At 37.9% G+C, this 14,586-nt stretch overlaps 1 protein-coding gene across 4 annotated transcripts in view; it reads right to left on the reverse strand.

Moving 5' to 3' along the window:
- Positions 1–14,586, reverse strand: part of MAST2 (microtubule associated serine/threonine kinase 2) — a 199,648-nt gene that overhangs the window by 56,664 nt on the left and 128,398 nt on the right. For all 4 annotated transcript variants that reach the window (XM_074906296.1, XM_074906295.1, XM_074906298.1 and 1 more), the window contains 4 exons: positions 14,297–14,388; positions 7,275–7,350; positions 4,188–4,208; positions 1,539–1,617 (listed from right to left, as the gene is read on the reverse strand). In XM_074906296.1, coding sequence (XP_074762397.1) covers positions 1,539–1,617; positions 4,188–4,208; positions 7,275–7,350; positions 14,297–14,388 — 268 coding nt within the window. The remainder of the gene's footprint in view (positions 1–1,538; positions 1,618–4,187; positions 4,209–7,274; positions 7,351–14,296; positions 14,389–14,586) is intronic.

The raw sequence follows: 14,586 nt of genomic DNA on the forward strand, positions 1-14,586 counted from the left end.
AAACTATTTGGATATCATCCATATAGAAATTAACTGTACTTGCTCCATGCTCTCATAGCTTGGACCCAGAAGAGGACTTAGCCATTGATTATGCCCATAAAGATTTAACCTAAGACTATAAAGGCGAAAGCAGAGACCCTGCAGTTTTAACTACTGCTCCCAGGTGCTTGAATATATATAATACTGCATGGCAGTGAATCCAGAGGCAACCTTTTCATGCTGATAATGAAATCTTCTCCCACATTTTTCTGTGCTCCTGCCCATATCTCTGTACATATACACACAGAGACTTCTCCCACAGGAGACTGAAATCAAGTCACCTGCTTTCTAAGGAGACAAAAAAACCTCAAAACAAAACCAACTGTCTCGAAGGTCAAAATATAAGAAATTGTGGAAGTTGTGCAAACTAGAATGTGCGGGAATGTGTCTGAACATATGACACTATAGAGATGTTAACATTGTAAACTCAAATTTTAATCATATCAATTTATATTAGAAGACAACTTTTGACTCCAATTTCTTCTCTTGCTACATAGACTGAATTTAACACTCACCTCCTAAGGAATTGTGATGACAAATTTGTGTCTGAGAGGCACTAGAAAGTTTATGGATTAACCGAAGAGCTCACAAGGAAAACAATGATACTGCATTCATTGTAAGATTTGCATAACGTGGAGTATTGAGTCCTAATTAATGCAGGTATTACAATTATTAGGAACATACTATAAATAGTACATATTAAACAAAATGATCAGTAGAAGTATTACAGAAAGAGGCAGTGATATGTAACGACAGTTGAAGAAACCATAACACACAAACAAAAGTGTTATATTAGGTGGTCTTAACATTTCTAATTCTTCTGTGCTTGGTTTTGCAAGGTTGTTATGTGGATAACCACAACATCTAGTTTACATAAACTAAAGAAAAAGATTCATTGTATGAAATATCTGAGAGTTATAAGGGTTAACAAGGTGCTGCTACCTTACTGGTATGTAATGACATACTAGCCTCTTTAAAGTACAGAACTCAAGCAAACTGCAGCCAGCCCATCTAATGACGTGTAAGAACTGAAAAGCTTTATTATAATAGGAGGTTCAGATTATTGGAGTTGAGTAACAGGTATGGATTATCAGTTTTTCTTTCTGCTAGCCTGATAGCAGAGGTTTCCATACTGAGATCTTGAAAGCAGACAAGAATTTCCCAGTGATAAAAAAGCTAAGAGCTGGCTAGTAATTATGCACTATCTCTTAGACTCCTGCCACTTCTGACACATTGTGCCTCTCAACCGATCAGTCGAGCCAAGTGCTGCACTGGGATTTCACCAATGCTAAAGGCAAAGTGCAAGATGATAGGAGCCAGGAAATGGAGGAAAAAGCAGCAGAACAAATAATTAAAATAATTTTAAAAATAATTAGTATATTAAATAATGTTAGCAAAACAATGAAGAAATATCAGATATTTTAGTAAAGACTCAGAAGCTGATTTGTTAGGGTGTATTTGTACAAACTGAATTGCTTGGAAAAGTCTGCACCACTTACTGAAACTGTTGAACTGGGAGTGTTTGTTCCATATCCAGATGAAGGAAGGGAGGCCAAGGACCAGCGGCGTCCATCCGTTCTGGGGAAAAGAAGCAAGGGAAGTTACTGTCAGGAATATGTTGTGGCTAATACTTGGGGGAAATAAGCATTTTCCTCTCTAAAATCTCTTAACTTCACATTTTTACTAAAAACTCAAGTTATTCAGATAAATTAGGTATCCTATTTACCGTAACCTTTGTGAAAAAGCAGCTAGAGTAAGTTTTAAAAGCAGAAGTAAGTGACCTTGAAAGAGATGAAGTAAATGGGCATCAGATTCCTGCATGAAGTAGATGCTTTGTAAATATTACCAGTTCTGCAAAAATCGGAGTTTCTAAAGCAGACAAAATCAGCTCATTTCAAACTTCTCTGAAAAAGACAGTCATGCCTCAGATTAGTACTGATGCAGTTCCTTGTCTTCCAAATAAAGTTTCAGATTGAGGAAAAAAAATCATCTTAGATCAAGAATCAACTACGAGTGGATGCATCTATTCACCTAGTCAGAAAGGATTCTGCCTAGCACATTGCCCGACACAGCTGGTGAATTAAACCCACCACAGCAGATCTGAACAGAGCCAAGAGGTCATCTCAAAATACAGAGGAGAGAGAAACCACAGAAATTCCACCTAGGGTCTCTCTTTCTCCTCCAGTCAATATAATATTAGTAGTTATTTCTCTATCTTAGCCAAAGAAACATGACCCTCGGAAAACAGCCAAAACATCCTGGAGATACTGCAGGAAAGGTCTTATTTTACCAACATCAAAACTGAGGAACTGAGGAGCTATACGACTGCTTTGAGAAGAATCAGTATTGCCCTCCTTGAAACCCTCTTCTCCCCTCAAAACCCGCCTCAGTGAGGACTGAAAATGAACTCTATTCAGTTCAGTCTTGGCACTTTTTCTGCCTCTGATTTCATTTCAGTCTCACATGCACTTTGTGTCTTATAACCTGTCTTGTGTGTTGGGATGGATGTTAAAAATGTCTCTTCCTCACATCAGTCTCCATTTGTTTATTTTATTACAGCAGAGTACCAGTAACTGGTCATAAAGTGAAGCTGAATTAGAACAGTTCACAATTCTAACTTACTTCAGAAAGATTTGCGGAGGCTTGGATACACATACATTCATGCAAGTGCATTATAAAATAGGATGTTTTATACAGGTCTGAAATAGTCCTTAGTGATTATAAAAAACTCAATTGTTACCATCTTTTCAATAATATTTCCTATCTCACTATCCACACCCAAGAAGCCTCATCTTCAGAAAAAAGTTCAGTGCATACCTAGACATAAATGCCTTTTTTTTTTCCCCAGATCTAGTGCCTTTTATTTTCAGGCACTGATACATACCACTCTTTGCCATCTATTTTAGAATGAGAGAGAAATAAACTCACTGTTCTACATCACCGAAATTTTATATCAAGAGAGCTTTCAAAAAGACTCATGCTTCATGCATTGAAAAAAAAATAATCAAGCTTTAATGCAGATTTCTATTGCATGCGTATGTTATAGCTAAACCCCATTTAGCCACAGGTGATGTTTTCTTTGGCAAGGCAATTGCACGTAAAAGAACAATCTCAAAAAATTCCAAGAGAAATTAAATTCTTTTCTTAACCCTGAAACCCAACAAATATCAGCGTTACAAAGTTGCTGTATGATGTGGTCGGTGGCTGAACACCAAACTTCAATGATCTTTATTCAGCTTCTTGTAATAACCAGGTTACTGGGGAAATATTTAGGTCAATGATTTAACCTCAGTTTGGACCCACAGTTCCAAGGCAAGACAGTATGTTCCTGACTTCCCAAACAGTAGATAGGAATGTACAAGTCACTCATTTTTTGCAAAAGAAAAGCCTCATCCCTTTTTTACAGAGTCGCCTAAGTTGTGTATTGAAATTACTTCAGAATTTTAATTTTGACAGAGTTAAAAATCTTTCTCAGTTAGAAAACTACAGGATACCTCTTCATGCTTGGGCTATTTTCTGCTGATGCAATCTAGGCAAGCAATGTACTAAGCAGTCAGGACAACACACATCAGCTCTAGTCTAGCAAAAAGAAGTGGGACAAGAGTAGAAATCTTCAAAATCAAAGACAATGGGAAAAGGACTTTAAAAGAAAATTTCTCCTTCATTTATGCAAAACATAACAAAACACTGGAGTAACTCTGAAAACAAGCATATTTTTAGAGACACCTCATGCAATATTGCTTCAGGAAAAGATACTTAGAAATTTTTAGGTCTTTTATTTATTATAGACCCTTTGCTAGCACAATAAAAACATGCAAGCAACAAATTCTGCCTTTAAAGTGACATTTTAATTAGTTAATCAAGGAGGTATTTTTATGGCAGCTAAATGTTATTTAATGAACAGTAGATAAATTTCAAAACAAGAAGATATAAGAACATGCGCTGTAAGAACAACACATCTTCTCCAGAGAACTACCTCTTTATCATTTTAAGCCAAAATGCAAAGATTTCCTGTTTTGATTACCAAAGAATAGAAGCTGAATGCCTAAATGGGGTTACTACAGCATGAACTTGTTAGGGACATAGGCTCAGCTGCACAGAAGCATAGCTCATACACACACAAACAGCAGCAATACAATACACATTACCTGTCTGCTCTGTGTCCGTGGCTGTATGGAAGAAATTGTACAGTGATAATGAGAGAAGGAGAAGTAAAAGATGCACATGTGATTTCTGACAAAAAACTCATCTTCTGATACTGGTATGCCACTAAGATCTCTTTTAGTGATTAACCATACATTTCCTTATCCAAACACGAGGATTCTTCAACATGCTAACTTTGTGGTATGACACAGCTACTGAAAGGGTGTCTATCAAGGAATAGTGATTAATCACTAGTCAAACTAAGCACAATCTTGCAGCATATTGTAGTGAAACTGGTTTTACAAACTCAATTCATTGCAGGGCTATAATGAAAGATTGGAAATCAGAAACGATGTCCAGAGGATAATAAATGAAGAAATTACACCAAATATAAAAGGCAGAAAATCAGCAACCAATCATTTCTGTGATGGCAATGGAAGGAAATCGGGTAAGAACCATCTCTTAAGACCCACACACCACCAATCAAAAGGATACAGCAAAATATCCATTTGTCTGGGGTAACAAGAGCATCACACTCGCAATTACTTAATACCATCATACAGAAGTTATTCCGATACCACCATGTGATAATGCAATAAATATGTATCGGTACTGCTGGCATAGCTATTCAGGGTGCAATGCAAGTAGAAAATAGAAACAAGTTTCTAAAACAAGCTATGCTTAAGTGTTCTTTTCAATGACAGAAAAAGTATAGAGAGCAACATGCATACTGTAAAATGAACCACAGTATTCAATAGGACAGACTTAAACTTTATTGATCTATTTCTTTAAAAATTAGATTTTAAAAGTAGAAAAAGTATGCAGGGCACTCTTCAGAGTTTTATTATTAAAACATTTATTTGCTGTTTGAAATTTTAGAAGGCAATGATACTGAAACATCAAGTTGCAACATGATGTTGAAAAATTATGTTGTTTTGACAGTGGTTTCAGCTGCAACTTTCCACCTGTGTTCCAGGGTCTAGAACTCCAGATACTGTGAAAAAGGGTGAAAATTCAGTTGATTTCAACAGAACTTATTGAATACACCCAGATCAGGCTCAGATACCTCTTTAAAAATAAAGGGGAATGCTGTGAGTCCATTTGTATTGTTTTACCAGTAGGTATAAGCCACTAATTTTTCCCTCTGAAACAGCAGGGAAATACATATCCAGTCTGTCACATTTCACATGCTATTATAAAGTTTTTTCTTACACAAGACCTGAAGACCAGATTCTACTTCAAAGAGTATTCAAGGACATGATTTCTTCTAGCAAATTACCTCAATGGAGAAACGCTCCAAGATTTACCTGCCATTCAGATAAAGGGTGTACCTTTATTCTTCTTTGAAGTTTTGAGACCTATCCTTTTTCTAACAAGTCCTCAAGCTAAATCTGTTACTCTCAGAAAACTTACTTCACAGAATCATCTAGGTTGGAAAGGACCCTGGAGATCATCTAGTCCAACTGTTCGCCTAGCACAGTTCCCACCTACAGCATATCCTTAAGCTCTAAATCGACCCGACTCTTGAACCCCTCCAGGGATGGGGACTCCACCACCTCCCTGGGCAGCCCATTCCAACGCCCAGCAACCCCTTCTGGAAAGAAATGCTGCCTAATATCCAGTCTAAACCTTCCCTGGTGCAACTTGAGGCCATTACCTCTTGTCCTGTCGCTTTCTACTAGGCTAAAGAGGCTCATCCCCAGCTCTCTGCAGCTTCCTTTCAGGGAGCTGTAGAGGGCGATGAGGTCTCCCCTCAGCCTCCTCTTCTCCACACTAAACCCCCCCAGTTCCCTCAGCCGCTCCTCGTACGACCTGTGCTCCAGACCCTGCACCAGCTCCGTTGCCCTTCTCTGGACACGCTCGAGTCATTCAATGTCCTTTTTGTAGTGAGGGGCCCAAAACTGAACACAGAAATCGAGGGGCGGCCTCACCAGTGCCGAGTACAGGGGTGAGATCCCTTCCCTGTCCCTGCTGGCCACGCTATTGCTGACACAAGCCAGGATGCCATTGGCCTTCTTGGCCCCCTGGGCACACTGCTGGCTCCTGTTCAGCTGGCTGTCAGTCAACACCCCCAGGTCCCTCTCAGGATGAACATACAACCCCCATTCTCAGATCATTTTAACATACATGGTGTTTTTTTCAGCCAAGGCAGTATTTAGCAATCCAAAATATCTTCCCCACACTTGAATCTAATAACCCCACTACAATGCCTGAACCCTGCTTGGGAATCTCTCTTTTTTCCTGTTCTTTATTTCCCCACAAAATTTAACTTTCTGTATGATTAAGCATTCTTGCTTACCCGCTGGGATACAACACTCAATAGACCATTTGTTTGCTTCTCCCAGCTATCTTTATTCTTTCTATCCTATTCCTTACACTAAATTCATCACTATAGTATCTGATTTCTTTCCACCAGTTTGATATACAGCATGACCAGCGTTTGCCTGGCATTTGCTGCAGGACAGATGATAGCTTCAAATCCACATCTCTCAGTGCCGCTCTTCTAGAGGTTCTTGTTGACTTGCAATTTCAATTATCAGTTATTTTCCTCATTAGAGCAATAATGTACTTTTGACACCAATGTCCAAGAGAGTAGAGAAAACTAAAAAGTTGCTACCAGTCAGAAGGCAGTGAATGAATGAACACAGTTGTGCAAGCCTAGTTTTAGGTATATTTACATCTTTCTGCAGACATAGCAAAGAATATCAGTACCTTCCGAATACACCTCAGTTATCCAGGGAGAAGAACATCTAGGACTACAACTGAGATATTATAACTAGTTTTAATGTCATTATGTCATAATGTCATTATGACTAAATTATTTCTCATATTACTTGTCATCCTTCTGGGAGAACACTGCCTCCTCCCTAGGCAGTATTGACTAATTAATTTACTTTATCTTCTTCTAGGTCTGAAAAGCACCTAATATATTCTGGATACTGCCAAGATCTAAACCAAGAAGAAAAAGATAAAACTGGAAGCATCAGAGAAAGTAAAACACAATCAAAAAACTTTTAACCCATCAGTCATTTCTAAATAAAAGTATATAGGCTATTTGCTTGCCAATCCAAAGAGAATAGCTCCTGCCTTACCTTCGGGCAGGAACAAAGGAAAAATGAGCAGGTGCATTTGGGGAGAAGTTCCTGGGACTGTCCAAAGGGCTGCTGCCTGTTTGAGAAAGAAAATAAAAATAAAACACCCAAAACCATTTCATTCACATTTGCAAACAATGACGTGAATTTTCACTGTGTAGAAAACCTTTCAACTGCAAGTTGTAGTCACAAATAATCGAAAGTAAGGAGCTTTGAGTCTTTGATCATTTGTGCATTCATTTGCTAAATAAGTCTTCTGATACGGATCTATCAGTATTTTCCCTCCTTTTAAAATTAAAGTGTATGTATTCTTTCTTACTTTCAGATAAGTAATGTGTCACACATACACAATATAGTCTTTTAATATTTTGCAATATTTTTCTATATGCAAGCATTTCCTCGAACTCCTCAATGAAAACCTAAGTTAAAAATTACATTGATGACAGTTTCAGAAATAATAAATAGTAAGAAAGTATTTCTTCACAATGTATATCAAAGCTGAATGCAAAATTCACTGAGGAAAAAGACATTCTAAAGGAAGTGCACATGACAATAAAAGGACCATACACATGTAAGATGATCAGACGATAATCTATCAGCATTCATCTTAACTACCACTTTTCTGAAATAATACTTCTAACATTAATATGAAAGTTCCTGTGAATTTGTACATCAAGGAAAAAATAACACTTAATTTTCTCTTGGCACAAGAATACTTCCTCTGGGCTTTGTGACATGATGTGTAAGCATATGGTTGGTAAGTGGTATATTGCAATGCATTTTATTTCAAAGTAAAAAGCAACCATTTCATAGAAAGCCCTTCTGAAAGCCAGAATCATTTACAGACTAACTGCAGAAACCTTTGAAAGTTATGAATGAATTAGAAGCTTCATGTCAGCAAATGTGCTTTCTATCACAAATATTCTTAAGTGGTTTGCTCTCTCAGATCCTTAACACAAGCACAGAAGAGAAAGTATATATAGTAAACATGTATCAACAGCAATTTCTTTGTGCACAGACAATAAAATAACATGAAAATAAGCAGAAAAACTAAATAGATACTGGAGAAGCAATAGACTGCAAGGTACATAACCGTGGTCATCTAGAATGTTTTCAAATTTAGATCCCATATAAAATAAATTTATTTTAAAAGTCATCTTGAAAAATCAAACATCAATGATAAGTCATTTGCAAAAGACTTGTCTCTGTGTTGGGAGAAGTACAAGGTGCCCAGCTTGCCCCCAAGCTAGCACTGTTAGGTTATAGTCCCATCCAGCACCGCGCTGAAGCTTATAATTAAGTTGCATTAATTTCAACCCAAGTTATTCAAACACCTTAACAGTTATGCTGGGCACAAACAGAATATAAGCACTGTGCTCCGTTGAAGGTAATATTCACTCACACTTCAGCTATACACAAGTTTCAAAAAAATCTGCAGTAGCATCTCTCCGCAAGTTCTTGTAAGGTGTGTGCACGCCTGGCACGCACACCTGGGCAGGTAGGGAGGCGGAGAGGGAGAACAAGCTGATACCTTCTGGGGTATGAGGATGGCCACAGCGCAGCACAGGCCAGCAAACTCCATCTGGTCTACAAGTCTATGAGGGGAAAAACAGCAGCTGGTTGAGATTAAAGCAGCCCCAGGCTGATCTAACATGTGTCAAGGGGTGATGAGAGAACTGGAGAAGTAAGTGAATTCCAGACCACTCCACAATCTGCTTCATCAAGAGCAAACTAAATTAAAAACAAACGGTTTGAGCAACAGGTTTGTTTTCCTTTGGCTTGGTTTTCTTTTGCATCGTTAGTTAAGAACTACCAAGGGCTCCACAGTGCAATACAAAACAATACAAGTCTTCACCCAAAACTGGATACCATATAACCCATTTCCAGTCTACCCCAAGTGGGAAGGGGAGAGTGTGATCAGAAATCAATAACTAGATGATTTTTGGTGCTTCATTTATTAAGCTTGTACTCAGTTCTTCTGGGCACAGTAGAACAACAAAGACATTATGCTGATTTTGAATTAAGAGAAGACTGAAAGGTTTCACAGTCTAGATGGCACCACAAGCTTACAAGAAAGATAGAAGGCTACGATAGCCACAAAGTGAACAACTCAGTGATGCATAAACACAGTAGCAGCACAGGGCTAGGGTTAGGTTCACCATTTACCTCCTAGCAGAAAGCTAGAAGAGCATTTTAGATCAGAATGAAATGCAGCAGGAGTGAGGCCTTTTTGTGATTATGTAGATCTTCTAACAAAGCAAGGAAGGCTGCCAGTTTTGGTGGGAATTTTGGTCACTGCCTTCCCATTTTTCAAGTTTTACTGCCAACAAACCTTACTGTGTCCAGATGATGTTTTTGAACAAAAAAGCCCATTACCCAATGCTGTTATAAACAAGCAATGAACTGTCATTGCCTTTTTATATCTTCATAAATCTTTCGTAAACTTTCCAGCTTATGATCAAAATAGGATTTCAGAATAACTGAGCAAATTGGGTAATGACAGTTTTTAAATTTTGAAATTAAGTATGTGGGTGTTCAAACTCTTCTGAGTCTGCACAAACTGGTATGGAGATACTACTAATTTTTAAGCAACTACTTTTTCAGATTTATATGGCATATTTCCTTCCAGACACTGGAATTTTAATTAGATCCCTTGTGAGTTGTTTCTAGTTTTAAAATGAAAAGCAATTAGTTTTTCTCCTCAATACAAGTCTGGGTGAAGCTTTTAAAACAACAACAGGGAGAAGGGGAATTACTACTTTCCCTAAAATTTCCCAGTACTGCTGCATCTGCTCTAGTTCAAGGAATTTTAATAAGAGAAGCCTTAGAGCAATGGTCTCATTCACCAAGGCTGATCGAAACCCTATTTATTCTGCTAGCAAAGGTAAATTCCCCTGTTGCTCAAGGGTTATAGTTGGCTACTACTGAACCTGAAATGACTCTGTCTCAAGGGAGGCTGTTACACCAAATGATTGCCCATTAGGTAAATCAACACAGTTACATGAATGTTAATAATTCAGGCATGAACCTTTACATTTTCCGGACACAGGAAGAAGGATACGGCCAAAGCATTTGTACATCCACTGCCTTCAAAATACAAAACAGGACCTTAAGGGCAATAGATACATGAAAGTCTTAACTATCATCTACAAACATCACATTCACCAGATAGGTAATGAGTCCAAAAACTCACACTAGAACCATTTTGTAAAATCTGTTTCTGAGATTTGTAAAAATAAATAAATAAGACAAAGTTGTTGTAGTCTTCTACATCGGATGTACTAACTTTACTTGCTGAATATTAACACAAGCAGCTAAAGGTCTTACTCCATGCTACAGAATTAGCTGCCTTCCAGCACACACAAATCTTAAAATGACCAAAAAAGTTTAAGCACGCTGTGTACCACCTGTCTCATATACAGTGAATGCCATGATGTTCTTATACCAGCCAAGGGTCACACATGTGAAATGCTGATCAACTGCAGCTTTGATAACCAGGGCAGATTCTAGTGGTATGTTACATGCTCTACCCACTCTAAAATAATAAATAGAGGCCTTCGTAATAGCCATTTCTCTGCCAGAGGTGGAACTGAACTTGCAGTGTAAGAGCAGAGTAATTTAAGGGAGCAGCTCCCTCCACCTGCCATTACAGATGGGAGGAGGACAAAGGTCCCAGCAGTGACAAGTGTCTCCCCTGGAAGCCAGCGAGCAGCCTGGCTTCCTTACAGTTGTGGAAAGTACATTTTAGAATAGCTGAACTTCAATTATCCAGCTGTAAGAATCTATCTCTTTCCTACTGAATTACAAAGATGATGTTGCTTCTTTGAATCACAGAATACCAGATTGGAAGGGACTTCAAGGATCATCAGTCCAATCTTTCTTGGCAAAAGCAGAGTACAGACAAGATGGCCCAGCACCTTGTCCAGCTGAATCTTAAAAATGTCCAGTGCTGGGGAATCCACCACTTCCCTGAAGAGATAAACCCAGGGGTTGCTTTGATTGATTTTAAGCTTTTAATTTCAAAATATAATCTAATGGTAATTTACTAATCAACCTCATGATGTCACCTCTATGTAACTTTCAGATTTTAAGAAACAATTCAAGGAAGGAACATATATGTATACTCTTTCTTTTTTTCTTTTTTTTTTTTTTTTTTCCCCAAACTAGACAAAAAAGAATTTAGGCTTAAGGGAAAAATTTCAAACCTGTATTCCTAAAACTGGGCACTTCAAGTCTGGGAGACTAAGCAAGCAGAGTGACTGTCCTACAAAGTCAACAAGCAGTAGCTCTCTATAACAAGGTCTCAGCTCATTTTGGAAAACATTATTTTATAGAGTTTGAAAACCGAATTAGCACACCTCAAATCCATTGTGTTCTTGTATCAGAAGTGATTTCATGTCAAAGTTAAAGTTGCTTGGATATACTTCCATCTCAAATATTGAGATCTCTTATTACTTTTCCTCTAAGTTTTCTAGGATATGAAATTGCCTGGCATCTTATCTTGATGCTGGTTTAGATAATAAGTGTATCTGCCTAGATCAGTGTTCATTAGGAGGTAGTTTGCCTGATGGACAGTCAACTGTGCTGTATCACACCTACTGACTTTTACATTACATACAGAAGAATAAGTCCTGACACTAGTGCCATATAGGACTTGATTTTAGAGTGGTTTCCAAAAATAAATATTTCAGAAAGTCTCCCTGGTTTCTCTGCATACTTCTGCTACTTTGATTCATAACAGAGATTCAGAAAGGGCATTAAGAAGAGTGTGTTCAAGACAAAAGAGGCCAGGAAGAGATTCCAGCATTTCTTAGTAACTTACTAGTGTATGTGCCTGAAAAAAACAGATTGATAGATTCTGCTCAAATACTAAACAAATATCACAGCCTGTTCTCAAATTCACATCTCATATATGATATTTCTTAAGAAAATATTTGTGACTCTACTCTAAATTTCATCTACATTTGTCTCTTCATTAAATTACTTTTCCCAGGGAAGACTCCTAAATATAGTACTGGTAAGAGAACTCAAATTACAAGTAATTTATCTTCCTGTGCTCTACCGGCTACTCTTGGAGGTCACAAAGAATGTCCTTCTAATTAATAGTTTTAAATTCCATATGCAACATCAGAACAAAAAATGGAAATATCTGACAAGAAAGATGGCATATCACTGATTAGTTACCCTTGTTTCTAGAAGGCACTCGCATACTTCTATTAAAAGATAAGCTTGTAAAGCTTGAGACAGCATCAAAACCATTAAGAGCAATTTTTCATTTTTTAAATAGAGGAGAAAATCAAATAGAAATAAAATAAATATAAATGTTTCTACTGTGCACATTTCTGCATTTATTTTTCAAGCAATGATCATGTCAGCATCTTGTAATCTGCCAAGCAAGGGCATTTCTTTCACATTCTGAGGATCATCTTTCTCTATCACTTCAGTTGAAGGCTTGTACAGCTAATTTAAAATTTGGTAAATCCTACATATATATCAATTCTAAGAACAAAGTAAGGAGCACAGTGTAACTAAATGGCGAATTTCTACCAAGAAAAATACCTTGGTGAAACCAACTTTTAGAATGTTATCGCTGTCATAATCACACAGAAGAGAACCAAGGGAGTTTGAAGTGAAAGGGAATTGCAATATATAAGTTTTATGGCCCTGCATTTTATCTGAGATTCTGATGTAAAAAGAAAATGCTTTTAATATACCATTTTTAAGATCTTGTTAACATTTTAATTTTAAAATCATGGGTCATTTAAAAAAAAAAAAAAACAAACAATGTCTTTACAGTAACTTCCTAGACTTCCATGTCTGGGCTTACAGCGTTGAAGCAAATATGACAGATTATTATGAAAACTTAGAGTGGTTGAGGGTTTCATGGGCAACTCTGAACAATAACTTTGGTCATCTTTTTCCTTTCAACAGGCTGGATGTCACCTCTGAAGATGCAATGCTCTGCAAACAAAAGCAGATGACTCCTTCTAGCTGAGCTAACTATCAATCTGCTGTTCTTTCTCAGTATTTCCCTAGTTTTAATCTCCAGAAAGTATTTACAGAACGTACTGCCATGTAGGAGAAGGAGTGTCTGATTATAATGAAACAACCGTTACCCATGTTACATGCAACAGTGATGTTCTTTCCAGACAGGCTCCACTGTAGATGTGACATAAATGTTCAAGCTACTTACTGATGCCCATCAGGGCCATACCTGAAGCCCAACTGTCTTCTCTGGCATTTTGAAATATCCAAAACAATGTAGTCACACATCACCTACCTCCCTCAGCAATAACATCAAGGGAACACGCTGTTCAGGCAAGCTGTGCAATCTGCATGTGTGACCCCCCCCTGAAAATCCATAGGTACTGTAGGCTGAACAATCATTCTTTTTCTATAGAAAGAACGTCTTCACGGACTTCGCATCGATGACTAACAAGCAGTTACCCGTTTGCTCCGAAATGAGCATTTCCCGGTTGTTGTCATGGTAAAACTGGCAGTAATGTAAAAAAAGAGAAGAATCCTAACCATCTCACGTTGCTCTAAGTAGCAGATAGAGACCATAAGATGGCACACTGCACAGCTGACAGGCTGCCAGAGGCATACAGAAACAAGCAGGATGTTTCTTCTCATGAGAACTGCAGTCAAATCATTGGCACAAATTAACCATGCTAGGTGACTCAAAACGAGATATTTACCTAAGGTGTATTTACTTAATTTTATTTTACTTTGTTCTCCATCTCAGGTTCATTTGCAGGACATAAGAGGACTGAACCCCCCAGAAAGGGTGGAAGATGGATATGGTAGCAAACTAGAAAGTGCAGAACAGATGATAAATGCAGAAAACATTTATTGTGAAACTACAAGGACGCTCTTACAAGTTAGAAAAGGTGAAAAACTATAGTCAGGTTAAGTTTCAAAAAACATATTTTGATGCAGAGTATCAATATACTCAAACTCACTACAACGAACGCTGACATTTTTCCTAATGATTCCCAGGTAAAGCAGTCCCAGGGAGTTACCTGCATGTCCATGAAGGGGGGAATGTGGTCGTGGGAGAGTTGGAGATGTGCTGGATGTTACGATCAAACTCTTTCTGTTGCTTGTCCGACAGCTGAAATAAAGAAAGATAAGCAATAAGGCATGGTCAGATGAACAAAAGCACCTGAAAGGCAAGTCCTGCAGACTGTCTTTCAGCTAAGGAGGAATCTTTCAGTATTTAGGTCAGTATTTCCTCACGCTCTCAGTCTTGGTAGTGACCCTGCAAAGAAGTAAACACACAAGGCCAAAAGGTACTTTGTCACTAGCAAGT

The sequence above is a fragment of the Athene noctua genome, chromosome 5 (assembly GCF_965140245.1).
Source record: "Athene noctua chromosome 5, bAthNoc1.hap1.1, whole genome shotgun sequence".
Taxonomy (NCBI): Eukaryota; Metazoa; Chordata; class Aves; order Strigiformes; family Strigidae; genus Athene; species Athene noctua.